The sequence below is a fragment of the Eurosta solidaginis genome, chromosome 4 (genome assembly GCF_040869045.1).
Source record: "Eurosta solidaginis isolate ZX-2024a chromosome 4, ASM4086904v1, whole genome shotgun sequence".
Taxonomy (NCBI): Eukaryota; Metazoa; Arthropoda; class Insecta; order Diptera; family Tephritidae; genus Eurosta; species Eurosta solidaginis.
The window spans coordinates 205,105,745-205,133,708 of NC_090322.1; the positions used below are offsets into that span (position 1 = coordinate 205,105,745).

At 35.4% G+C, this 27,964-nt stretch overlaps 2 protein-coding genes across 2 annotated transcripts; one reads left to right on the forward strand and one right to left on the reverse strand.

Annotated features, from left to right (window-relative positions):
* Positions 1-3,974: 3,974 nt before the first annotated feature.
* Positions 3,975-9,465, reverse strand: LOC137250918 (uncharacterized). The gene is made up of 2 exons (XM_067784641.1): positions 9,220-9,465; positions 3,975-5,398 (listed from the first exon to the last, which is right to left on the reverse strand). The coding sequence occupies exons 1-2, from the start codon at positions 9,356-9,358 to the stop codon at positions 4,521-4,523; spliced, it is 1,017 nt and encodes a 338-aa protein (XP_067640742.1). The 5' UTR covers positions 9,359-9,465; the 3' UTR covers positions 3,975-4,520.
* A 10,770-nt stretch (positions 9,466-20,235) lies between these two features.
* Positions 20,236-27,828, forward strand: LOC137248759 (serine protease 1). Its single transcript, XM_067779666.1, has 3 exons — positions 20,236-20,546; positions 26,629-26,905; positions 27,481-27,828. The coding sequence occupies exons 1-3, from the start codon at positions 20,236-20,238 to the stop codon at positions 27,826-27,828; spliced, it is 936 nt and encodes a 311-aa protein (XP_067635767.1).
* The last annotated feature ends 136 nt before the right edge of the window (positions 27,829-27,964 follow it).

The window sequence follows — 27,964 nt, forward strand, 5'->3', positions numbered from 1 at the left end:
TAAAATCAACTTTCTTGTGAAAAAAGTGAACCATTAGAGACCGAATTAATTTTCATGTGTTATTTGCATTGTTTTTATTGTTAAAAGTGTTAATGTAAAAATAAAATGTAAAACATAAACAAACACATGTCAAACTCACTAATTTTGGGGGAATAGTGGTCTCGCTTTTTCATGATAGAAATTGTTTTTGTGTTTTGAAGTTCCGATGAAGTTTCGTCAGTTTTTTTAGCTTGGAATCGAAGCAAAAATAAAGTAGTGTCATATATGCTTTAGCAATTCAAAACATCAAATTCTTTTTTTTTTGAGCTGGGGTATTCAGTATTTTTTCCCACTTCCCAAGGCAGTCGGTTCTATGTACCGGAACGACTCGGGATTTTTCCCGACTAAGTACTGTCATTTCGGTATAACCCCATTTAATTTGTTGCGTTCCGAGCCTGTCATCAGCATGGCTTTAGAAAACCACTACCACTAGCACCACCACCGCGCTAAATGCCATTAGCACCCAGATAAATTGCGGTTTAAATTAAAACCCCCACCATAGAACAGCACCCGTTGCGCTAGACCTATCAAAAGCTTTTGATACGGTCAATCATGGCACGTTACTGCAAGACCTGGAAGGGTCTACCCTTCCCCATGTCTTAAAAGGTGGACAGCAAATTATCTGGGTGGTCGGCAGGCATCGGTGCAGTTTAGGAACGAAACATCAAAACCAAGAAGAATTAAACAAGGAGTGCCACAGGGTGGTCTTCTATCCCCACTTTTGTTTAACTTCTATATATCAAAGCTACCTTGGCCACCAGAAGGAGTTGCTATCGTTTCGTACGCCAATGACTGCACAATAATGGCCACAGGCCCAGGCCCAAAGATCGATGAGCTTAGTAACAGAATAAACGGCTACCTCCCTGATCTCTCCAGATTTTTCGCCTCGCGAAACCTGGCATTATCACCGACTAAATCCTCCGCGACCTTATTTACAACATGGACGTCCCAAATGTCGACCATTTGAACATACACGTTCATGGCACTACGCTACCGACTGACCTACACCGCAAAATCTTTGGTGTGACGTTTGATCAGGATCTAAATTTTGGTGAGAATGCAGCCGAAATTGTACCGAAAATCCAGAGCCGTAATAAAATCCTCAAACCTCTTGCTGGCAGTACTTGGGGAAAAGACAAAGAAACGCTCATTACCACTTACAAAGCAATTGGCCAGCCCATTACATGCTACGCGTCCCCTATATGGTCGCCAAGCCTAAAAACTATTCACTGGAAGGAGCTACAGGCCTGCCAAAATACTGCTCTCAAAACCGCCACGGGCTGTCTTCTTATCTCTCCAGAACACCATCTACATAATGAGGCGAGAATACTCCCCATCAGGGAGAGAAATGAGATGCTAACCAAACAGTTCCTGTTGAATACCCAGAAACCTGGGCATCCCAACAGACATCTGATTGATGAGCCAACCCAGGGGCTTAAGGAGTCACCTCCAACCAACGCCTCTAACACCCCTCTCATTATGGTCCACCCCTGGTGAAACAGCAAGTTTTCTTGGAGTCCCGTTAGAGGATATTGATGACAATTTGTGATCGGTCGCACCTATTGGATGGGGCGAAGCACTGCTACAACATCAACATTATTTTTTACAACACATAAGATTCACCAATAACATCATGCCAGATTTCGACAAACTTTTGACAAAAATTGGTTTGGGGTGAATTACCACCGAATTAAAAGTTTCACGCAGTTGAAGGCCGTAAGTTTCTTCGGGTGTGTGGGTCTATTATTGTTTCTCTCTTCGTTAATGACTTGCCATATCCTGTCATGATTCTTGTGGGGATCTTGTAAAATTCTGATTTCATCTACTTGAAATCCTCTCTCGGCTAATGAAAATTATGCTCTACAAGTCACATATCATACCCGTTGTTGTTTTAGCGATAAGGACACTTCCCGAAGGCCTTGGGGAGTGTTATAGATGCTGATGGTCCTTTGCCGAATGCAGATTCGGAACGTCCCAGTAACAAGCACCATAAAAGTACCAGCCCGACCATCTCGGGAACGATTTGGTATGACCACATGAAACCTTCTAGGCCATACCGCCCTCCCACCCCCTAGATCCATCAGGAGTTCGGGGTCGCCAGAGCCGCGGCTGTTAATGAAATAGGATTCGCCACGGGTAGGTGAGGTAGACAATTGGGTTGTAGAAGCTATATATTGCACTGGCAATCCCTTGAGAGAGTTGCGCTACACAACTCCTTGAATCACTTTGGTATTTTAGTAGCCTCTTTCGACAGACATACTTACCTACCGCGGATATATTCTAGGTCCCCTAACCCGCTGGGGTGCAGAAGAATGGCCCATGACAACATCAGATAAACCGGCTCTGGAAGTTTTCGTGGCGCCTACGGAAGCAGAGCAAGAGGGGGCGGCCTCAAGTCTTCAATCACGATTTAAATTCCCTTGGTGTTTCCAATTATCGCCAGTTAGTCGAATGAAAAATCGACTGCCGCGCCTTGGTGGACGTATAAAACCGTTTAAACGGTTAAGTGCCAATTAAGTATGTTATTAAGTTATTCCAACTTCTTGAATCTTCTACAGGACTACTGGAGCAGATTTAATTTTTGATGTGCGGCTATCCGGATACGCCATCGATTACTTCTCAATATCCGGCTTGGTTCAGAGTATTGCTAGATACTTATTTATTTATTTAATATAAAATATAAATTTTTTTCTATTATCATTATGTCCCATGAAAAATATATATATTGTCAGAGTGTTGTCATTGCTTGAACCCTGTAAAAACTCTTTAAAAATGTTTGCTTTAGGCTAGAATATCTACCAAAGAACAACAGGCACATACATATAAGTGACCTGGAATCATGAAACGACCCTATTGTGCGAAAATACCGTTCTTCACTTTTTGAGTGATTCTTATAGGAAATTTAACGCTCTTTCCAATGGAATAACCCGCAGTTTTCTAACCTTCTTAAATTTTTCACAAATCGCATTTAAAGCCAAATCGGACCACAAATACGATTTTTTTAAATATTTCGATCCATGCATCACCTATCGGAGTTTTTTTTCTTATTATTGCATTGCCAACGGGTTCTGAACTATATTCCAAGTTTCACGCTTGTAGCTTATCGGGAAGTTAATTAAATTTTAATTCCAAAATTCGTTCACAATGGCCAGCCGCTACACAGAGTCAAGCTAAACAAAAACTTTAAACGCATTTTTCTCGAAAACTTGTTTTCGCACAATAGGGTCGTTTCATGATTCCAGGTCACATATGCTCTGCGGTCAGTTTGAAAAAATTTTAGATTTTTAGAGGTGTTCTTGTCTTGGGGTATGAGAAAGAAGTATGTATTCTTAGAATTTTACTTCCAATGCGTTAGCTTTGCAATAACTCACAACTTTAATTCAAATATTAAAATCTGTTGTTGTTGTTGTTGTAGCGATAAGGTTGCTCCCCGAAGGCTTTGGGGAGTCTTATCGATGTGATGGTCCTTTGCCGGATACAAATCCGGTACGCTCCGGTACCATAGCACCATTAAGGTGCTAGCTCGACCATCTCGGGAACGATTTATGTGGCCACATTAAACCTTCAGGCCATTCCCTCCCTCCCTACCCCCAAGTTCCATGAGGAGCTGTGGGTCGCCAGAGCCTCGTCTGTTAGTGAAACAGGATTCGCCGCGGATAGGTGAGGTTGACAATTGGGTTTGGAGAAGCTATATATTGCGCTGGCAACCTGAAAGGTTGCGCTACACATCCCCTTGAATCTGGTATTTTAGTCGCCTCTTACGACATGCATACCTACCGCGGGTATATTCTGATCCCCTAACCCGCTGGGGTGTTAAAATCTGTAAACGAACTATGTTCTTATAGGAAATTGAAAGTCAAGCTTTTTCGAAAATCGATCCTCAAACCAAACAGCTTGACTTGCACACAAATATACTGCACTTTTTAGAGCAAAACTTGGAAACCATTCAAAAGTGAAATGGTTTTCACATGTTTATTTAAAAATGTTCATTCAAATACAAAATAAATAAAAAAATTTACGCAATTAAAAAATGTTAGAGACCTAAGTTTTAATTTGGCATATGATTTGAAAATTCGATGATGATTTGGCAATAAATTGTACTAAAAAAATCTTATACTTATAAAGGGAGCTCAGAATTGTATGCATTTTGTATTGAAATTTTTTTATTTGACAGACGAAATTTTTCTTGAGAATTTTTTCGGTATATTTTATAAAGATTTGTTTGTGTTCTCTTTAAATCTGCATAAACATTTGTTGGTTTATTATTTAGTGAAATTAGAGGTTGTGAATTTATAAAGACGTAGCAAATGCAAAATTGCAAAATAAAATACACCAGTTACCATTTATTACTAGGCTGTTTGCATAAAATCCTGAACTCTCGTAAAATTGTTCACCCCAAAATGACATATTTTTCATGAATTTGGAGGTATGAGTATTTCTATGAGTATGAGTATTACAAAAGCAAAAATAGTCAATGGTAATCAGTTTCTATTACTGTTATTGTGATAGCATAGAACACCTTTCCAAATATTTGGGGTACTCTGTAGTTGCGACAGTACTTGGACAGGCTGTTGATGCGACATTCCTTGGCTGGGTTGTTGATGCATTTGCACTTGAACGGGCTGTTGGTGCGACAATAAATGAACTTGCCGTTCCGGTGTCGTAGACTCGGCCTTGGCTGGAACAATGAATGTATTACCAACGAATTCTTTGTCTTTATTCTGTGTTGTAGTGACATGCGTTGACGAACCAGCAGACGTGCTAACCTGCGAGTTTGAGCTTTGTGGAGGTAATGGTCGACGAAAACATTTGTCCTCAATTTCTTTTTCTTGCTCAGTTATTAATTCTTCAAGCAAAAGCATGGTTAGTATTTTGAATTCCCTTACACGTTTATCAGATAGATTCTTTAAGTCTGGCAGTAGACTTAAGAGAAACATTTTGCTAGTATCAGCTGGTGTCTTTTTATCTTTATTTTCTTGGAAGCCCTGTATAACTGTCTGGTTTGGCTCATTGGTTTCATTAAAAATGGTTTTTAACATCTTTACTTCTGTAATAATTGGAGTATCGTTATGTCTTTTTAGTGTTCCCAATGGTACTGTAGCATTTTGGTCTTCAGCATTTTCTAACAACTCAACATTCTCGCCGAAATATTGCTCGTTGGAGTCTGCTAATGTAATATTTACAGTACTCTCTGAATGTGTTATAGGATTCGTGGGGTTCATATATGGTAGCATGAAATCCATGGCCTCTCGTAAATAATACGGTTTTTTAGATTTTGTTGAAGTTCCATTTGAATATGGCCTTAGACTCCGGGCATAAGCATTTCGAATGCTTCGCCATTTTTCCTTACAATCGTTGGCTGCAAATAAGTATATATAATATTTAGTTATGAAAAGGACTAATAAAAATATATATATGAAGTGATTTTAGGTAATTAAAAATTGTCGATAAATACCTAAACAAAATGTGATAATTACGTCCCTATCTATAAAATGTGACATTTTCTCAGTGAGTTTTTTAAAGGCAGTTAACAATCCTACCCAAAACTGGTGTGTACTTGCAATCTTTCTTTTTACTCCAATGAAAAAACGAATCACCCTATATTAAACAAACTGTACCGGGCAATTCACAAGATCCACCTATTCGTTTTAAAGTCTTTGGCGCATAGTCATAGTCAAAATAAAATAGGTTTTAAATTTAGTTGGAGCTTTTTTGACAGATAGCCCATAGAAAATTATGTCAAACAGCTGCATCTAAATTTAAAAACTATTTTATTTTGACTATGACTATGCGCCTTTATGTTTTGAGTTGTTAATTCGTCTTATTTGATATGCTTTAGTTAAATATTATTTGAACGAAACAGAGCAGTGTATGATTTGGTCTAACTACAGTAAAAAAACCCGTTTGTTTTAACAATTTATAAAAATATTAAAAGTATTTCACGGTTATCAAAGGGAGAAGATCTTTTCAACTATTTGCCAAAAGTAAAAGTAAGAAGTGGAAATATTTTTCAAGTTTTTGGAGTGATACCAATTTTACATAGATAGTTAATGAAATACTTAATAAGTAAAATTTTCTACTTTAAAGGGCTTATTGAACTCAGTTTCCCTTAATACCTATATGACACTCCTTTAGTTTGCCTTTGATTACAAGCTAGAATAACTGACGAAACTTTATCCGAAATTCAAAGTACAAAAACAATGTCTACCATGAGAAGCGAGAATACTATTCCCCCAAAATTAGTGAGTTTGACATGTTTTTGTTTATGTTTAAATTTTATTTTTTCATTAACATTTTTAACAATAAAATCAATGCAAATAAACTGGAAAATATTTCGTTCTCGATGGTTCACTTTTTTCACAAGAAAGTTTATTTTACTACTGTTTTTATGCACATATTTTTCAAATTAACAACAAAATTTTCAAAATTTGCCAGAAAAAAATAAAGAAAAAACGGCCGAATGTCAAAAAAGCCTATCGAAATAAAATCTGGCTCATTTGTTTTTAATGAACTAGGTTGTATTTTTCTTGTATTTCGTTACTTTTTTGAAATGTAGTTAACAAACTTACACTAGTACTGAAACCGTATTAGGAGGGAGGGCGACAAAAAATATAAGAGAAAATACAAGAAAAATATAGAGAAAATAAAGTAGTGTCATATATGTAGGTATAAGAGAAAATAAATTCTTAACTATTTCCTTCTTTTAATTTTCATTACTATTTCATTATTGTTTTATTGCATGCCCATTAGAGACAAAAATTTAGTCGGTTTTCTTGCTGTCTCAAATTTTACTGTCATTTCTATAATTTATAAAAAACGGAAAATAAAGAAGTAAGAACGTCTAAGTTCGGGTGAAACCGAACATTATATATATAATATATACCCAGCTGTGCACTTGATACGCTGTTGTTGTTTGCTTTGTTTGGATAATATTGTTATAAGGCTGCGCAATAATACATAGGTATATGGTTCTATTCTGAACTCATTTTCGTTTTTGTTCGACTTATGGCATTAAAAATGTTTTGGAGAGATTAACAAAGAAAGGGCGGGTCACGCCAATTTTCATAATTTGTTCAAGTTTTGTTCTTAGCTCAACCATACCACTACTTATGTAGAATATCAGTTAAATACATAGTTAAATACCATAGAGTTATTGCAAACTTTGTTAAGATTAACCCTTTACGAAAAGTGGGCATGGTCTTTAACAAATTTTGATTGTTTTCTCTTAGTCTATATAATTTGGCAAGGATAGTGCCTCTGCCAAATTTCTACATATGGGTGGTGCCACGCCCATATTCCAAACATTTTTGGAATCTATGTTTTGCGTCATAAAACCAACCCACCTACCAAATTACATTATCTTAGCAGTATTCGTTTTTGAATTAACTAATTTTTTCCATTTTTCTAAATTTTCGATAAGGAAAAAGTAGGCGTAGTTATCGTCCGATTTCGCTTATTTTCAGTACCAATCTATTTTGGCCAGAAAAGCCCGAATACCGAATTTGGTGAAGATATCTCAATATTTGCTGAAGTTATCGTGTTCACGGACGGCAGACGGACGGACGGACATGGCTTAATCAAATTTTTTTTCGATACTGATGATTTTGATATATCTATGTCTATACCTTTATATATTGTGTGAAAATTGCATTTGATTTTAAAGCTGTAATTTGAAATTACGGCAAACTAGATATTAGTAAAACGGCATAATTTGCGAAATTTTTTTAGCCGGTGGAATTAAAAATTATTAATTGTTTAATTTAATGTAAGCACAGTATCTGAGATCTATTCAAACTGGGCAATGTTGTTTGTAAGGAAAAAAGTTCGTCCATAATCCAATACAATGAAGAATTAAAAAAAAAAATTTAAGTTAAACGGTTTCATAGAAAACAATACTTACATGAAGTAATAATAATACTAAAAGCTAGAAAATAATTACATAGGTTGGTCCTAGATACTAGTCATCACACACGTCATCAATCTAGGGCGTTGATCAGACAGTTAAATAAAAGCGTTGCACTCATCAAATTTCTATTGATAGTCATTATAAGACCAACTGAACCTTACTAAGGTTATGCTATGCCTCACATTTTTAGAAATTTCACGCGCCCAACGCTTTTACTTTATTTTGTGATCAACGACCTAGATTGATGAGAAGTATGATGACTATTATTTATTTTATTTTGAATATCTCGATCTTCGATTTTTTCATAGTTCTCTTCCTATTCTTGTAAGTATTATGTGTTCCAAATGTGTGCCAAATCGGACCACAAATACGATTTTTTTAAATATTTCGATCCATGCGCCTCCTATCGGAGTTTTTTCTTATTATTGCATTGTCATCGGGTTCTACACTATATTCCAAATTTCAAGCTTTGTAGCTTATCGGAGTTATTTAAATTTCAATTACAAATTTCGTGCCAGCCAGCCAACCAACCAGCCAACCAGCCAACCAACCAGCCAACCAGCCAGCCAGTCAAGTCAAGCTAAATAAAACCGTTTAAAAAACATCAAAAATAAAAAATTTACACACAAAAAAATGGTGGAGAGAATTTTTCTTACGAATGAGGGCAGCCTTATTGCAATTGTTTATTCTTTTTAGGTCCGAGCTTTCAGTGCGAGTAATAAAAAATGATGCTGCTCATTTCGGCCAAAGTGGCAGGGTTAAACCCTTGTCAATTTGACTGGAGTTTAAACGCGCACTGAAAAATCGAACCTTAATCTGATATGCCAAAAAAGTTGCAAAAACAATAAAATTAAGAAAATGTATGCATTAAACCAATATTTTTTTTAATTTATACCAAATAATACAAATTAAAAAAAAAACTATTTATTATGAAATCTAAGAACACTATTCAAAAATATGCAAATACTTAATATTGAGTGACAAGTATGACAAGCCCAAAAAGTTTACAGAAACTTTTCCACTATCAAGTAAATCATTCTCGAATCAAAATCGACGGAACAATTCAGTCTAAACTAAAGAAAACGAACTTCAAGATTTACATATATATACTTAACACATACAATTTTATGTTGGTTCTACTTAAAATTCCTATTTCCGGTATAAAAAAACAAGATAAAAACGATGTATCATGTAATAAACAATGAATAGCAACACATAGAGAAAAAGCTTATTTCACATACACAAAATAGCAATGTATATATGTATATACATACCTAACCATGTCATCTGTTGAGCTATCTCTGACCAAGCTCTATCTGTAACTTCCTTTTGTGAATATTCTGGTAGTAAGCTGTTATACAAATATGGATATGTTTTCACTAATTGCACAAATTTCACAGTTTCATCCGGCATTTTGGTATAAAAAAACACCGACAACACCTATAAACAAATTACAGTCTTATCTGACCACAAGAATGACGACAATTATCTTTTGGCAAAGATTACATCTTTGGCCAGGTGACCGGTGTTACTGTATATGTGTAAGCAAAAGCTTGACAGCTACAACGCATGCGCGTAGCGTGACAGATTTAATTTGACAGTCAACTGGCATCCCCAATCTGGTGCGATTAGCGCGGCGTTTTTCAACACCGACCAGTGGCAGGGTGTATCTAACCAAAACAAAGTACATAGCTAGTCTTTTTTCAAAATTTCCTAGAAGAGCTGCCATTTTCAAGCTCTAAGGCAATAGCAAAATTAAAAAAAAAAAATAACGGTCATGAAGGTGTTTTATAGCGATTTTAGTTCTAGTTATGAAACTTAGGAACCGATATATGGCCTTGCCTTGAAAACTTTGAAATGAAGATGTTTATCGACCTATCCTAATTGAATGGTGGTAACTTTAAAGCTTTGTTCACAAAGACGTATTTCAGACATTCTGTAAAAAAAGTCTTATTTCAGCGAAGACATTAATAAAGCCGTATCTAAGGCGGCCGGCCCCCGAGAGGTGGTGATAGCATGCTCGCCCACCACGCCGAAGGTCCTGAAACAGTTTATTCAAATAGGAAAACAAATTCTAAGCGTGGTCGCCCTTCCGTAGGGGCCTAGCAAACACTTCGAGTGTATTACTGCCATGAAAATTAATCTGCTAATAGATGCCGTTCGAAGTCGGAGAACGAATGTATATATATCGCGCCTTATATATATGTACGTATATAATATTCAATGTAAACAAACTCCGGAAGTTAACAATTCTTCAAAGTAGACTAGTATCGTTATTGCTAGCAGTCGGCATATAACATGTACATATATACATATGTAGGTCCCGTCCCGCCAATTTTATAGGAAAAACTAGCACGGATATATGTTTATTATATCTGTATGTATATATGAGGCGGGATATACACACATTTGCCCTGCTTTTTATACTCAACGTGCTTTGCACACAGAGTATATTAACTTTGATTGGATAACGGTTGGTTGTACAGGTATAAAGGATTCGAGATAGATATAGACTTCCATATATCAAAATCATCAGTGTCGAAAAAAATTTGATTGAGCCATGTCCGTCCGTCCGTCTGTCCGTTAACACGATAACTTGAGTAAATATTGAGATATCTTCACCAAAATTGGTACACGAGCTTATCTGGATCCCGAATAGATTGGTGCGCGAAATCGGATGATAACCACGCCCACTTTTTATATAACATTTTGGAAAACACAAAAAACCTGATTATTTAGTAAATAATACACCTAGAATGTTGAAATTTGATGTGCGGACTGATATTGAGACTCTCGATAAAAAATTTGTAAAATGATAAAAGTGATAAAATCAATTTTACAAATATTATTAATCATAAATCAAAAATCGTTAAACCTATCGTAACAAATTCGGCAAAAAGGTTGCCTTTACCATAAAGAATGCTTTGAAGAAAAATTATCGATATCGGTTAAGGACCACGCCCACTTTTATATAAAAGATTTTTAAAAGGGTCGTGGACGAATAAAATAAGCAATATCTTTGCAAAATTAAGCTCTTTTTTGCAAAGATATTGCTTATTTATTAATGGTATTTCATTTCCCAAGTGGATTTATAACAATAAATAGGAAAAACTTTAAATTTGAAAAAATGGGCGTGGCACCGCCCCTTTTATGACTAAGCAATTTTCTGTTTCGGGAGCCATAACTCGCATAAAAATTTACATATCGTAACAAAATTGTAAAACAAAAATATTACTAGAAAAATTGGACGAGATCGGTTAAAAACCACGCCCACTTTTATATAAAAATGGTCGTAGACGAAAACAATAAGCTATATCTTAGCGAAAAAGAGATTTGTATCAATACAATTTTACTTTCTAAATTTAATTATAACATTAAATTGGAAAAAACTAAAATTTTTGAAAAAGGGTGTGGCACCACCCCTTTTATGACTAAGAAATTTTCTATGTTTCGGGAGCCATAACTCGAAGAAAAATTAACATATCGTAATGAAATTGTGTATACATATTTTCCTTATAGCAGAAAATATTTCTAGTAAAAATGGACGGGATCGGTTAAAAACCACGGCAACTTAGATATAAAACAAGTTTAAAAGGGTCGTAGACTAGAATAATAAGCTAATACTTAGCAAAAAATAGTTTTGAATCAATGATATTTCACTTATCAAGTTTTATTGTAAGAGGAAGTGGGGAACCATTTTTTTTAAATGGGCGGTGCCACGTGTTATGTAGAAAAGTAATTTATCTGAAATGAAATGTACAATTGAAGCTCACGCTGAGTATATAATGTTCGGTTACACCCGAACTTAGACACCTTTACTTCTTTGTTTTCCCTAACTACTAATACTTCGAAATTTTGTATTTTTTCGCAATTTTTTACATTGAATATCACATTGAGTATAACATTTATGGTCAAAAGTCCCGAGATCGGGATTCCTGGGAAACGATGCCTTAGTTTGAAAATTAGCGCAATTAATTTAAAATTTTTAAAAATAGGCATAAGTTATTGTTAAATAAGAGAAATTCCGGAAAACTCGTAAATAGTGCAAATCTCTCAAACTCATATGGAAATTTGTTTTATTTACAAAGTTGTTTATGCTTAATGGGCATTTTCGGATTTAACTTTAAACATTTACCACATTAACAAGTCGAAATCGTCCCCCAACGGGTTAAGGGGCCTAGAATATTTCCGCTGTAGGCATGCCAGTCGTAAGATGCAACTAAAAACCACAGCTGGTTCGAAGTGATCGCTCCTCTGACGATCGAGCTGGTATCAAAATTATGCTGGTGTTCGGACCGTCCCGGATTAATATCCTGCATACAAATACAAACATACTTTCTCGTAGTTTTTGATCGATACAAGTTTAATCGCTCTTTTTATTCTAAATGGCTTTTGTTGTGTGAATTACTTGAAATTTCAGCATCGGTCCATCTTCTACCAAAAAAAATATTTATCTGGTAAATTTAAAATTGATAACCTAACAAAGTTTGTCTATAAACAAAATCAGAACAAATAGTCAGGTCAATTTGATCATATTTAATTAGCTAATTTAAGGACCCTAATTACTGTTCCTATCTCAGCTGCCAGTTCGAATACGGCCTTTTTTAGAATATGTAATATTAAATAACGCCCTATATCAGAATTCTTTTCGCAAACACCTAACCTAGGCCGTTTTTGAAAAAAAAAAAAAATGTTTAATATGGTGTTTTTCATAGGTTTTCTGAGATACGATGTTTTTTAAACGGCAGCCGAGGTAAGGCGATATTCCACTCAGCAGTCGATATACATATGACCTCCTTTGGTGGTGGTCTCTTTGAAGCAATATCTGCATGACGCTTCCCACAGGGCTAATACTACTAATGCTTAGGTCGGTTTTATAATATTTTGTTTTTCGTAGGACTTCCTGATCCTTTTTTTTATTTTTTTTATTTGTGTCTGCAAGCACCTCAAGCCGCTCGCTCGCGATCAAACTCCTTCAAAGATGTCTTTATATACTTTACGGTATGTACTTTATGTACGCCGACGATATCGTTCTTTAAGCTGACTCTGCCACTGTCTTACAGAAAATGATAAATGAGCTTTACATGTATAGTACGCAATGGGGTTTGAGAGTTAACCTGACCAAATCTAAAATATTAGTGTTCAGGGAATGTAGCAGGTGTCCTTCTTTTCGTTGGTCTTATGGTAACGAGTTTATTTAGATTGTAAATGACTACAAGTATCTGGGAGTTCTCTTGAATTACAAGCTATCCTTTACAAAGCACCTCGAGGCAAAACTAGCTGAGGTTAAAACAGCGATAAATGCTACCTGGTCAAAATACATAAATAATCCTCGAATTTGTATCTCAAATAAGATGAACATTTTCGAGGCAGCATGTAGGTCAATTATATTTTATGGTGCGCAAGTCTGGGGTGTTGATAAGTTTGAATGCGTAGAGAAACTAATTCGCTTCTTTTTAAAAAAGTTAATTTTTTTACCAGCTAATACACCAAACTATATGTTACACCTTGAATCAGGTTTATCGTCGTTATTCGGTCACACCTTACGCATTCACGTGCTTTATGTTGCGCGGTTTTAAGTTTGCCAGTAAATAGACTGCCCAGAGTTGTAGCGGAGGAGACAGACAGACAAGGGACGTACTGGGTCAAAAAGTGGAGAAACGTTTATGAAAGTGTCGACATGGTGCCTCTGTCTGACTTTTCTTCCCCATCGCTTAGTATGAACATACCAATTTTACTAGAGCAATTGATTCAAAAAGAGTTTGCAGACTATGCCGATAGTTCTTTTCAGTCGTCACATGATCTTTACTCTGACTTGCTCCCTATGTACTCTACCTCTTTTAACGAGTATTCTGCATACGCCATAAGTCTGATTTTCCCAGCAAGGGGTGGGTTGCTAAATCTTAATGCTAGATGTTTTAAAAAGGTTTTATCCAAAAACTGTTCTATGTGCAATTCAAGTGTAGCTGAAGACACTTATCACTTCATTGGGATATGTCCTATATATAAAGACATCCGGTTTAATTATTTTGGTGAGAAAGTTTTAGATATGCAGAAGGTTGTAAATATCCTTAAGGGTTATAACTATAATTCACTCTTTGTTTATATAAGAAATTGCCTTAAGTATAGAGAACTTATTGTCAAGGAATTTTCATAAATGAGTTATTTAGTTATAAGTGATATTAAGACACACAACATTTATTGTTATTGTCTGGAATCTTTATTTATTTTTATATATCTATAGTTTAATTCAGTTTGCTTTACTTTTGTAATTACTAGTTGAAAGAAAATAAATAAAACACTACTACTACTACTTTACGGTATCGAAACTAAGAAATGTTCATTGTTGTTGGTGAAACCTTATATCTACCTATTATTTGTCGCAAAGGGCTGCATGCGAATAATGGGCGGCCTACGGATGTTAGGCCTTCCTTCACCTACAATTAATCCTCTGCTTTCCTTCACTTAAGTCAACTTTATTTATAGTTTATTAAACTCGCACTAAAAACCAATTTGAAGAAAAAAAACCGATCACGTTATATAGTCAAGCATTTTGTTTTACTAATTTATTCACCATAATCGACTTATATATGTGGATTTTTTGAGCGCATATCAAAATACTTTGCTATTTCAGGTGCTGATTTATCATTAATTTCTCGCGCAACTTTACTTGTAGCTCTATTGACAAGATCTCTTTGATGTAAATCATCAGCAGCGCTAATAAATTGAAATAAAGTCTCATTATCGATGCCCAAAAAGTTGTCCCTTCCATAACTCAATATCTTCTTTGTTTAATATTTTTCACATTTTTCAGCCCAAATAATAATGCGACGCAATATATTTGATGACATTTTATTTAACGATATGCAACCTTCGTGATCTGTTACTTTTTTAGCTTCCTGTACAACTTGAGATTTTCTGAACAATACATCCCGGGTCTCGAGAATTTCTCCGTCTTTTGTGCGAATTTTCAAGTCATTGAGCGCCATAGAAAGCACTATTCTAACTTCGAGTAAGAAAAAGCAGGGATGCACCTTAACGTTAAGCTAATCGTTTATCAAAAAATTTCCACCGTTTCCGTTGAAACACTTCGAAATATTATCGATAAAGAAATTATCAAAATAAATTGTATCTCGTTTTTAACTGAAACGAAAAGCTTTCGTTAACGTTAAAAACGTTAACAAAAACGTGATACTTTATGTTTGAATTGTGCTGGCAATGCTATAGCAATGGTGAAGCCGTAAGGTGGCAACAACGAGCGCACATACACACACAAACTCTATGTAATTTGTTTGTGTAATTCGTTGGTGGTAATGTCAAAAATACTTTGAGAAATGTTCGTACTGTCAAAATTCATGAGAAAAGTTGCAATCAGCTTGGCTAATGCTTTCACCTTTAATGACTCCGCCATCAATCAGCTTTGCCAGCATAGTTTGAAATTAATAATCAACATAAACGATTTGATTTCGTTTTGATATGGCAGAAAACGAAACGAAATCATTTGGTTAATTTGACGATCTTAACGTTAATAAACGAAACGAAATGACTTCGTTTCGTTTATTAACGTTGATTATCGTAACGAAATGATATCGTTTCGTTGGTTAAGCATGCCTGAGAAAAAGTTAGTTTTCTATTCAATTTGTATTAGCTAACTGAGCTTAACATATGTATGACTTTGATTGTTATTTAACAAATACCAAACAAACATTTAGGTTACAAAACGATTAGAAGACGAATCGAATTCTAATGTATTTCTCTAAGGTAGAAGGTTAGAGGACGATTTGCGAAACTGTTGCGAATTATAGCATTCTCGACGAAAAGGAGTCTTCGTTCTCGATATCGAGGAAATGGTTAGAATTCTAATCGAATTCTAACGTCAATTTCTAATGGGTTTCTAATGAAAGTTTTGAAGTGATGCGCAATTAAGTTCAATTATTTAAAATCAGCGAAATTTTCATTGTTTCATTATATCAAATACTTTTATTTGGTTATAAGCTTATGTATTAAGAAGGAACATATTTCAAAGGCTTTTTCTATTATAATAAATTAAAACCGTACTTAAATATTGAGCTCAGTATTTCTAGTGTTATTCGAATCGTTTTACAGTCGAATTCTAACCTAGTTTTCGATTCGAAATGCATTAGAGAACTACATTAGAATTCTAATGTAAAATTACAATATTTCTTAAACGTTAGAAACTGTGTTTGCTGGGTATAGGAATGCATTAACTACTTGCATGAGTAGTTATTTACAGTGATGTTATGTGGCGCATGAATCGAAATATTTCAAAAAATCGTATGTGTGGTCCGATTTGGGTCATATTTGGAACACATAATACATACATGAATAGAAAGCGACCTATGAAAAAATCGCCGCTAGGTGACGCAACGGTCGATATATTCAAAAAATCGTATTTGTGGTCCGATTTGGTCCATATTTCGAACACATAATACATACATGAATAGAAAGCGACCTATGATGTCCGATTTGGCTCATATTTCCCTGCAAAAATCGTTGGATCATGTGGTCCACTGGAGTACTTACCATTATACCTTTACTCGACTCTCCCAACTCGCCACGTATGCTTGTCCCTCCTCGAACACAAAAATATTTTGATGTCACTTCTGGCGGACTGTATGTAATATTTGTTCCAACCCTGCAAAAATCGCGAGTACTCCATGCATGCATGTATGGAGTACTCGCTATGGACCAACCGAGTGCTCCAAAATTAACCACAATTCATACAAAAAATATGGTACAATTAACATTGCGATGTCCTAGGACTGGACCATATACTCCAGCTCCGCATTACATCAGAGTAATCCATAGAGTACCCACAGTCCAATAAACATCGTGTAGTGATTACAATCGTTAAAAACGAGCAATGATCGGCTCACAATATGTTCGTGTAGATACATGAGTTGGTCAATTGCTGCATTACAGTGGAGTATAATGGTAACCCGGCAAAAATCGTTGGATCATGTGGTCCACTGGAGTACTTACCATTATACTCCACTGCAATGCAGCAATGGATTTCAGTTATCGATTAATTTATCGAAATATCACAAAATTCAAATGAAACCTGTGAACTTCCTCTATTGTTGGATGCCCATATTGTACGTATATTTAGAGGTTTTACGTAACCTCATTTTAACCGATTATCGTAATATGGCAGCGTGAAATAATTTTTTTGGTACGCCACTGTATCTATCATGAATTTGATTTTTAATTTATATGAAGCTGAAAAAAAACGTTGCAAAGGCACTCTTTGATATTTGTTTGGAAACTAAGTGCATTTTCCTGCGTTTTTCAAAAAAAATCCTTAAAAGTAGCTTAATTATAGCTTGAACAACTATATCTTTTTTGTTTCTCACGCGATTTTAATGAAATAAGTCCTAGATTCCCTTCTGGATTACAGGCTATCCATCTGTGAAAGTCTCATAAAAATCCATTCGTTAGTTTCCACGATTATCGATATCATACAGACAAACAGAAAAAAAGTGGTGCCGATGGATTCTACGACATTCCAAATGTCAAGTACACTCATTTTTTTTTAGAAATCTTGGATGTACAGACACGATTATCTAGAGATTTATTATAGTATAGATTATTCTCGAAATAAATATAGTATACTAGAAAGCCGCTACCACAATTTTTCAGATAAAAATGTTTGCGTAACTTTATGTTCTGTAATGGATTTTAGAACAATTTTGAAGAAAATTAATTTCATTTAGGGCATTTGTACGAAAAAAGTAGTAACCAAAATGTATTGCTACTTTTTTACACTTAAAGGGCCAATTAATGGTGACTTATACATAACCAGATAAAACAGCTGATCGAACCAACCTTATGGAAATCAGTAATCGATTAATGGTGCCATACCGTAACGCTAAAGCCATAACCATATCATAGCCAACCAATTGGTTTTTGGTTTTTCGCCATATTCATAACCTAAAAATATTACAGTTGGTGTATTTATTAAGTTTTGTATATTTTATTTATTGTTTTGGATACGTTTTGACTAAGAGACTTATTGTTTGTGGAATATGTTTGTAATTTTTTGCGTTTTCCTCATTTTTATGAAAATGTCAGCTGTTTAAGGTTATGGCACCATGTATCGATCAAAATGGAGATGTTGTGGATATGGGTATGGTTACGACTATGGCGTTAGGGTTAAGGAAGTTTAACTGGCCCTTAAATACTGGCAGTAGAGCTGCGTTATGTTCATAACTTCGCCTCTATTACTGCACTATGCGTTGTATGATGTTCGCGCGGAATCTAATTGGGGCAACAAGTAATTCAGTACCATGATGCTATGTAAGCTTTCAGTAATTTAATTCATTTATCATGTTTCGAATTACTATGTCCAAATGGCGGATTCGTACTTCATTTGGTTCTTCAATAGATGTAGATAAAAAACTAAACTAAAAAAAATAAACTTCTTAAATTGTAAAAAATTTTCCTTTCCCAGTAATTATTTGTGTTTATCCTTATTGTCCTGACAGATATCATAAAATTTCCTATGCACAATTTTGTAGTCGATTTAGCACGAAACAATTATTCGGTTTTTGCAAAGCCAGTTTATTAAACGATTTCGAATTCGTTTCTCGGTTCTGTGCAGCACTATATATACATATGTAATTATTTTCTTCCCTACTGCACATATATACATTAGGGCGGTCCGTATAAATGAAAAACAAAAAATCTGGTCTCACCTCTCTGAGGGTAACTAGGTCTAAAATATAACATATTTGTAAATTTGGTCCCAGTTGAACACAGGTAAAGGGCGTCAATTTTTTAGCACAAATAAAGCCCACAATCGAAACCGAAGTAAGCTATGATAAGACCGCAACCTATTATAGATAGGTTCAAGCATTTTAGAAACAATGATACAACCCACGAAAGCCTCTTTGTTGTTATGATTTCGACAAAGTAGCCATTCCGTGGGCGAGTTAATTTTGAAAACAGGAAGGAAAGGAACTATGAGTCCTTGTGGGGCTGATAATGGGATATAATCCTTGGGTCAAAATGTGGGCATTTTTGTGTTAACACTAATTCCGTGACACATATTAAAAGGTACTAATAAACGATCGCTACTTCGCGATAACTGCTGCCAATGAAGAGGTTCAAGGGGTTGATAAGCGCAATACAAGGATACATAGCTTCCGCAACCCGTGAATGTATCATACACATATTTAGCAGGCGATCCCAAGTTCCTCATGGAATTAGGGGGTTGGGCGGGATGGCCTAGAAGGTTGAATGTGGTCATATTAATCGTTCCCGAGATGTTCGGGCTGGAATATTAATGGTGCTTGTTATTGGAACATATAAGATCTATATCCGGCAAAGGGCCATCAACATAGATAACCCTCCGCAAAACCTTCGGGAAGTGTCGTTATCGTTAATACAACAAAAACAACAACAATTGGGAGCACCAAGTGAGATCAGGTCTTCCTCCTCCTTAATTCTCGTAGCACAGTGGACGCTCTTACCTTCCTGTACTTCCAAATAGGTTTGTCGATGTGAAAAATATTTTCATCCATTCGCATTAGAAGACCTAGCCAACAAAGCCTTTGGGCTTTTATTCGCTCTTTATTAGTCTTTCAGAGTTCCGAATTTATATCCGTTAATTGCTGCCACAGCGTGAATATATCGATTCTTTCTTTGAAGGCAGTGCGATTGTTATTGAGCCATTTCCATTTCCAGCCTGTTCTCGTTCTCAATTACCCGAATTAGTCTTATCTGAAATTATATCGCGTCAATGCAGGAATGAAGGATTATAAATAAATTGGGCGTAACATACTATCGACTGCGGAGTGGAATATCACCCAGCCTCAGCTGTATCTCAAAATATGGTTGAAGAACGCCCCGTACCTAGCTTCAAGATGCTCTGAAATTCTACTCATATGAGGTGTTTTTGAAACTAATTCTGACAGGGCGCTTTTGAATAAAATTCTTAAGCATGGCGTTTTTCAACCAAATTCTTAAATATGGCGTTTCTCAGAACTTTTTTGAGATCTGGCGTTTTCGAAACTGTAACCGATATAGGGTGATAATCCACTCAGCAGTCGATATGGTATCACAACGGTATCCAAGAAGTCAGCTGATCAATTGCTACAGCTGCCAAAATAGACTTTCCTATGTTAACCTTGGTGGACTTATTACATTAAAGGTTAAACAAAAAAAAAGGGAACTTTCCTCTTTTTTGGGAAGCATGCTTAGCGTAATTTTTATCTGTCCTAGAGGGATTTTTACTAAACTTGTTTAGTTCCCAGAAGACGTTTATACAAATGCTTCATAAAAAATTATTTGTTTTTATAACTTTTTTTCTATTACAATTTAATAAATTTGTTCTAAACTTACACGATGTAAAAAACTCCACTCAAGGTTCACTTGTAAATGAAGTACGTAAAGACGACTCCAATGAATATACATTTTTGATAACATCGGGTTATAGACCTGAGCATCCAAGCCTTACAAAACATGTTGTGTCCCTACGAGCTGGCAGACATCGACATTATTTTGGAGATAACCATTTCTGTGCTGGTACTATAATGACCCCTAGGATAATTATAACTGCGGCGCATTGTCTTTGTAAAATGTAAGTAAATATATATCGGCGGAAGTCTCGAACATCCAGATCAATTTCCAAAAATATAAAGCTATTGGATATGGGGCATTTCTTTACTTTAGCTCACAACTGCTAAAACTCGTCCAAAAATATCGTGAGAATTGTGTAAAAAGAGACGCTTTGGGCCCAGGATCATGAATCCGAAAGCGGAAATTGAAAATTGAGATATTTAAAAACAAAATTGAAATTTTTCATGTGGTTGTTGTAATTTTGACGTTGTTGTCGTACCCACAAAAAAAAACTGTGGGTAAAAGTGTTTTGCGCGGATAGAGTTTCGGTCCCCAAACCGGTGTTGGACCCGCCAAGGGTTATTCTTTACAATCGCGGCCGAAGGCCGCCAATGCAGATAAGTGTTCTCCGCAAAAATGCTAAGGATCACACCCCCGGTTTCGGAGCTCGACGTGGTCATTTTTCGGTTTTATGGAAATATCTTTGACATAAACAAAATTTTTAATTTCCTCTTTCGGATTCGTGGTCCTGGGTCCAAAACGCGTCTTTTCACACTCCTCCCGACATTTTTGGACGATTTTTAGCAGTTGTGAGCTAAAGTAAAGAATTACCAATTCCTTATTTAATTGACGCTTAACCCTTTAAACGGGTTTGCCATCTAAGAAGTCGCTTCTTCGTTCGGCTAACTGGCGCCAAAGGCAATCTAAATTGTTTTCCACCAGGTCCTTTCACCGGAGTGTGGAACGCTGGCTTCATCTGCTTCGGTAGACGGGTTCCGCTAAGAATATCTTCTTGGTCGGAGCATCATCTTTCATTCGCAAAACATGGCCTAGCAAGCGTAGAAATTGTGGTAAACAATTAAGCAGCAATCAAACTTTTTCGATTCCATTTAAATACATTATTTTTTTTTTGAGAATCGAATCGAAAAATCGATTCTTTAAAAAATTAAATCGCATCCAGCTCTATGTTGACGTTTGCGTAAAGATCCTACAGCTTATCATTTTATTCTGCTCTCGCCGGCGTACAGGTCTGGGGTGGCTTTCCGTAATTCGATATAGAACAAAAACGAGTAAAAATAATCGTTTTTGTGTTCCGTAACACAAAATCTCGTCGCGGCGTATCGAACGTTCGATACAATCTGTTCGATATCACCTTAGGTGTCGAACTGCTCTTCGTAAGCTAGAGTTTTTAATGCTTTTGCGATCATTTGAGGAATAATTTTAAGCTAAGGAGTCAACAAACAAACCGTTAGATTAATGTGAAAATGTGCTAAGTCACTTTTTTTAAAAAATTGTATTTTAATGCAGTTTAAAACTAAATTCAAAATACATCGATCCCAAAAAAAAAAAAAAATATTTTAATTTTTAATTTTTACGTGCTGTTTGCAATGATGTGTAAATGTGCTAAGCCGTAAACTGTTCAAAAAAATGTGCTAAGTCAACCAGTTAATAATATCAATCTGAATTGCTAGTCATTTCTTTGTGAGCGCATTTAATTTACTTATTTAATTCATTCAGTCTAGAAGTACATGCTTTGTTGTTGTATTAACGATAAAGACGCTCCCCAAAGGCTTTGAGCCGATGTTGATGATCCTTTGCCGCATATAGATCTGGTACGTTCCGGTAACAAAACAATATTAAGGTACTGGTCGGACCATCTCGGGAACGATTTATATGACCACATTAAACCTTCTAGGCCATCCCCTCCTCCCCACCCCCTTGTTCCATGAGGAACTTGGGGTCGCCAGAGCTTCGGCTGTCAATGACACAGAATTCGCCACGGGTAGGTGAGGTTGGCAATTGGGTGGGAGAAGCTATATATTGCGCTGACAACCTCTTGAAATTGGATTCACCCAATTGAGATATACCTTTGGTGTTTGGTAAATGCTTTGCGCTGACCATAATCTACCTCAATTCTTACATGTCGATAACTACATGCTTTGTTACAGACTAATTAAAAATAGAAAACAATTCAAGCTTAAACTTATATAAACTGTTATTAAAATTAAGAACACTACTGAATCGATTTGCTAAATGTATAGTCCTAGTTATAGGTTCATTCATAAACTAAAGCCGTTTTATTAGTTATGTAGATAAATAATCTATTATGCCGAAGATCACACATTGGAGTATATGGAATGAACAAATTATATAAATCAAAGCAATTCGTGCTAACGTTTATTACATTATAGACAAACATGAGTGAGATTCAAGTTGTTCTGTCATGTAAAGCCTGAACACCAAGCAATTTGCACCTGATGGTATATGATGGGAGGCCGCGACCGTCTGGCCAGTGAGGCATACGTAAAGCAATTTTTGTAAAAATTTTGTGAACTCTCTCAGTTTTATAGGAGTCAGATTCATAGAAAGGATTCCATATTATTGAGCAATATTCAAGACGACTTCTGACCAAGGATATATAAAGTGCCTTCAACGTCATAGGGTCCTTAAAGTCACTAGAGTAGTAGACGTAACTACTGAACCCAACCATTGCAACAAATTTTGAAACAACGAAGTCAATGGAACTAGAAAAAGAGTGTTTGGAGTTAAAAATTACACTCAAGTCTTTACTCTCTTGACAACGATTAAGAGATTTAGAATTTAGTTTGTAGATAAAGTATGTAGCAGTTGTCTTTTTATAATAAGACACAACACAGTATTTGTTTGAATTTAAATATAAATTATTGTCTGCGCACCATGCGGGAAAAAGAGTCCAGATCAGAACCGTTAGAAATAGTTTGACAAATAAATTAGTAGAATAGTTTGACAAATTTATTTTTTGTTAAATATATAGTTTTAGTGTTTTATTTCAATCAATTAAGGGGAGGAGTGATGAAAAAACATATTGAGTAAAAAATGCTGTCAGGAGAAAAAATTTGCGGAAATTGTGCTAAGTCATAAAATAGCTGCTGGGTTGGCATACATGATTTTTATTTATCTTTTTCAAAGCTTCTACACTCAAAAGCATTGCAATTAAAGTATCATCATTAACAGTTTTGAAAAAAGAAGGTTATTTCAAAAGTTATTCATTTTTTTTCCTCTCCTGTAAAATTCGTAAAAGTTGACTTAGCACATTTTTATATTAAGCTGACGAAACGCCTTTCCCTATTGAAATAATTTTGATGATTCCAATATACTTTCAAAACACTTTTTGATACACGAGAAAAATGTATTCAAATTGAAATATGTAAACCAAAACTGTGTCGTCGAGCGTTCGATATCGAATTAAAGTATCGAGCTAACGAATGTCGACTATCGAATTATGTAAAGCCACCCCTGTAAATATTTCGAAGAACTTTTCTCTCGAGCACTCTCAGAGCCGCCTCATCAGAATCGTCAATGTCCTTGCTGCTGCACCATATATTAGTAATTAATTAGTGAAATATTCGCTCTTTATGCGCACAAAAGTACGAAAAAAAAAATTGTATGCACCAATTGTCATAGATTGGAGTTTTTATGTAAAAGAAGGTAGGATGAAAACTTCACTGAAAACCTCTGTAAAAAAGAAGTGCACAACTTGTGTATCACTTAACGTTTCCTTAGAATATAAATTGACACCGAGCTCTTGAAACAGTATTTAAAGACCAAAAAGGAAAAAAGGTCTATAACGAACCAAAAACTTATTGTACTGATTGTAAAATTTTGTATTGGTTTCAAAAACGATTCCGTTGGGTTCGATAGCACCCCGTATTATATAAATTTTTTGTGGCCGAAAATCGTAAGATTTATGGAAGGCCTCATGAATTTTTCCGCTCCAATTCGGTCGATAAATTTGTCGTAACAAGTCATTTTCGAAGCGACAGCTGTTACAGTGTTTTAGGTGCCGTAATATCATATCTGGAATATCACAGTATCTCGGCTGTCAGTTCGAATCTCAAAATCGCTGTCTGAGAGTTAAATTTAGGTCGCAATATCATGTTTTTCTTAAATGAATTGAATTTATATTCAGAGCGCGCGTAAAACTATGGGATAAGCCGTTTTTCAAAAGTATTCTGCCATCCCAAAGGTATTTGAAGCCATTGTTACCAATCAGCTAACATTTTCCATTTCTACATTGATTGCAGACTCTCAACATGGATTCTGTAAAAGCAAATCTTCCATTACCAACCTACTTGAATTCACAACTCATGTTTCTAATGGATCAAGCTGGATCGACTTGGCTCCAACCTGGTCTCGCCCAGTGGATATCTTCGTATCTCTGCGGTAGAACGCAACAATCAATTTTTAAAAATACTCTTTTCAGATGTCATTAATGTTCCCTCTGGCGTCCCACAGGGCAGTCATCTCGGTCCCATTCTGTTCTTGCTATTTATTAACGATATATGTACCACAATAAAATAATCCAAGATTTTAATGTATGCTGATGATGTGAAACTTCTTAGGTCCTATGCGTCTATTGAAGAGCGTTCCTTGCTTCATCTATAAATGTAAATTCATGTGCCTCTCTCGGAGACCTTTTCCAGCAGCCTCTTACGTAATTGATAATTTTTGTCTTGTATCAGTAAACTATTTTGTTGACTCGGGAGTCACGATGGATGCTAAACTTTGTTTCAACCTTCATATTATGACTACTGCCAATAAGGCTAGAGGTGTTCTATCATTCGTGAAGAGATGGTCTATAGAATTTAGTGACCCTTATGTAACCAAAGCCCTTTTTACCTCATTAGTTAGACCGATGCTAGAATACGGATCAAATAGTCTGGAATCCGTGATATCAAGTGCATGCAGATAGGCTTGAGTCAATACAGAAGCAATTTTTACTTTTTTCTTTAAGGAGTTTTCATTGGGACTTTGCGTATAATCTTCCACCTTATACTAGTCTGTTAAAGCTTATCAATCTTCCAACTCTCGCTAGTCGTAGAGAAATGCTAGGCGTATTATTTATGGCTAAACTACTGAATGGACTAATTTCTAGCCCCTTTATTTTGAACGAAGTAAACTTCAATGTCCCATCACGAGCGCCAAGACATTACAAACTTCTTCTTTTGAGGCAGTGCAGAACTAATTTCGAATGAAATTAACCATTTCGGTGTTTGTGTCATGATTTTAACTCTCATTCGAATTCATTTGATATAACGGATTAACTTTTTACTATAAGGAAAACTGTGCTATCCTATCTTAACTCGTAACAAAATAAAAAAAAAAAAATGAAAAAAATAAAAAAATCTTTATATGCTAAAAGCGTTAACTTATTTAACAATTTACTATATGTATAATTTCCTACTGTTATGTATAATACTCAGCTGATGATTTTTATTCTGTAGCTGATCAGTTTTAGATCTCGACGCTTAACAAACCTCCGCCTATCAACAACTCGGCAAAAACAAAAACAAATCCGTGCGTCATGCCGATGCGTCCCTCGTGTCGGTTGAGCGGGCTTTGGAGGGTGTTAATCCGTTGGGTTTATTATTATTATTAAGGAGTTTTTAAGCTGTAGTCGAGATAGGGTGATATTGCACACAGACTTTTTGAGAGGGCGCGAAGTTACATATTCGTTTTGAAAAATGTCAATTAGACTCTGAAATAGGATATTTATGACATTATCACATTCTTAATAAAATTATGAGATAAAAAATTCTGGGGTCTTATTAAATTTCTTTCGGATTTGAACAAAAAAAAAAAACGATATTTGACAGCTTTCGAATCGAGTTACAGAATAAGGCACCTGCAGTTAACTCGTAACATATTCAATTCAATTTCTAAAAGTTCTTAAAACTTTATCTGAGGTAGAAGGACTATTTCCAATCAAATATCAATGCACATCGTTTTCAACCAAATGCTAGGACCAAAGCCTTTGTCAACTAAGCATGACGCTCTAAAATAATGACTGATGATAGCACGTCGATCAAATTTTGAGAAAGGGAGGAGGGAATGGTACATTTTCGGAGGTATAGCATTTTTCAATAGAATAAATAAATAACGACCCTTATGACGCCAACTTCTGCAGTATTGAACATAAAATAAATTTAATCTGAGATATTTAGTTTGGTTATTCGTCTGAAATTTTCGGATGGCGAGATAGGACAATGTCACACATACTCAACGATATTTTATTTTTGAAACACTGCAATAAACACAATTATAAAAAAAAAATGTATTTTTAGAGATTCCCGAGAGCGTTGGAGCCCAAATGTAATTACAGTCGTTGCTGGTACACCGAAGCGTCTAATAGCTACTGATAAAACCCAAATTTTGAAAGTGCATAAAATTATTCGACACACCTATTACAATCCTAAAAGTTTACGAAACGACATCGGTATACTAATTTTGTCATCAAGTATTAAAGAAGATAATGAGACAGCGCAAAGGATAGATGTGGCTTATAAAAAACCGGAACCCAATACACCATGTACTGTTCTTGGTTGGGGTCGCATTATGTCTGTAAGCCCAATGAATTTAAACAAAAATATAATTTAACTAAATTATTAATAATTGTTTTTGTTTTTATCGGCCTATTGATAAATCATTCAAGGTTCGAATCGAGCTCAAGGCCAGAACAATAATTTTTTTTCTAATGATAATTATTGTTATTTTTTAATTTTTCTAAATTTGAAAAATTGAATTTTATTTTTGGAATAGTAAGTAGAAAATTTTTCAGACAACCTGCCATAGCTGCGCAGATAGATCCATTTCGAAGGGTGCTAAGCCTTCATCATCAGTACGCTTTAGGCATGCTGCGCTAACCATTTAGCTATACCGCTGTATAGCTAAATGGTTAGCGCAGCATGCCTAAAGCGTACTGATGATGAAGGCTTAGCACCCTTCGAAATGGATCTATCTGCGCAGCTATGGCAGGTTGTCTGAAAAATTTTCTACTTACTATTCCAAAAATAAAATTCAATTTTTCAAATTTAGAAAAATTAAAAAATAACAATAATTATCATTAGAAAAAAAATTATTGTTCTGGCCTTGAGCTCGATTCGAACCTAAATTATTAATATTTTTGTTGTATGTAGGACGGACCAATGCCAAATGAAGCCCTTTATGTAAATATTACAATACTTGATGAAAAGAAATGTGGAATATATAAAAATCTTGCTCATGGTATGTTGTGTGCGGGTGATCCAAGAGATTTTACTAAAGATGCATGTCAAGCTGATTCCGGTGGCCCAATGTTCTGTAATAATGTGTTAACAGGTGTTGTATCCTTTGGTATTGGTTGTGGTGATCCACGTGCTCCTGGTGTTTATACTGATGTGAGTGCATATATAAAATGGATCGAGCAAAATTATTCTAATAAATTAAGTCCCGATATAACTTTTATTCAAGCTGTATTGTTGGTTATTTTATTAAATTATTTCTAACGAAAATCTATGGTTAATTTTTTTTTTTTTGAGATTGGGTCGGAAATGTCTACAAATGTGGATAGATTCCTTATTACTGCTGCAGTAACAGCGAATTTAAGTTTCAGAACCACTACAGAAAATCCAATCAAAAGGA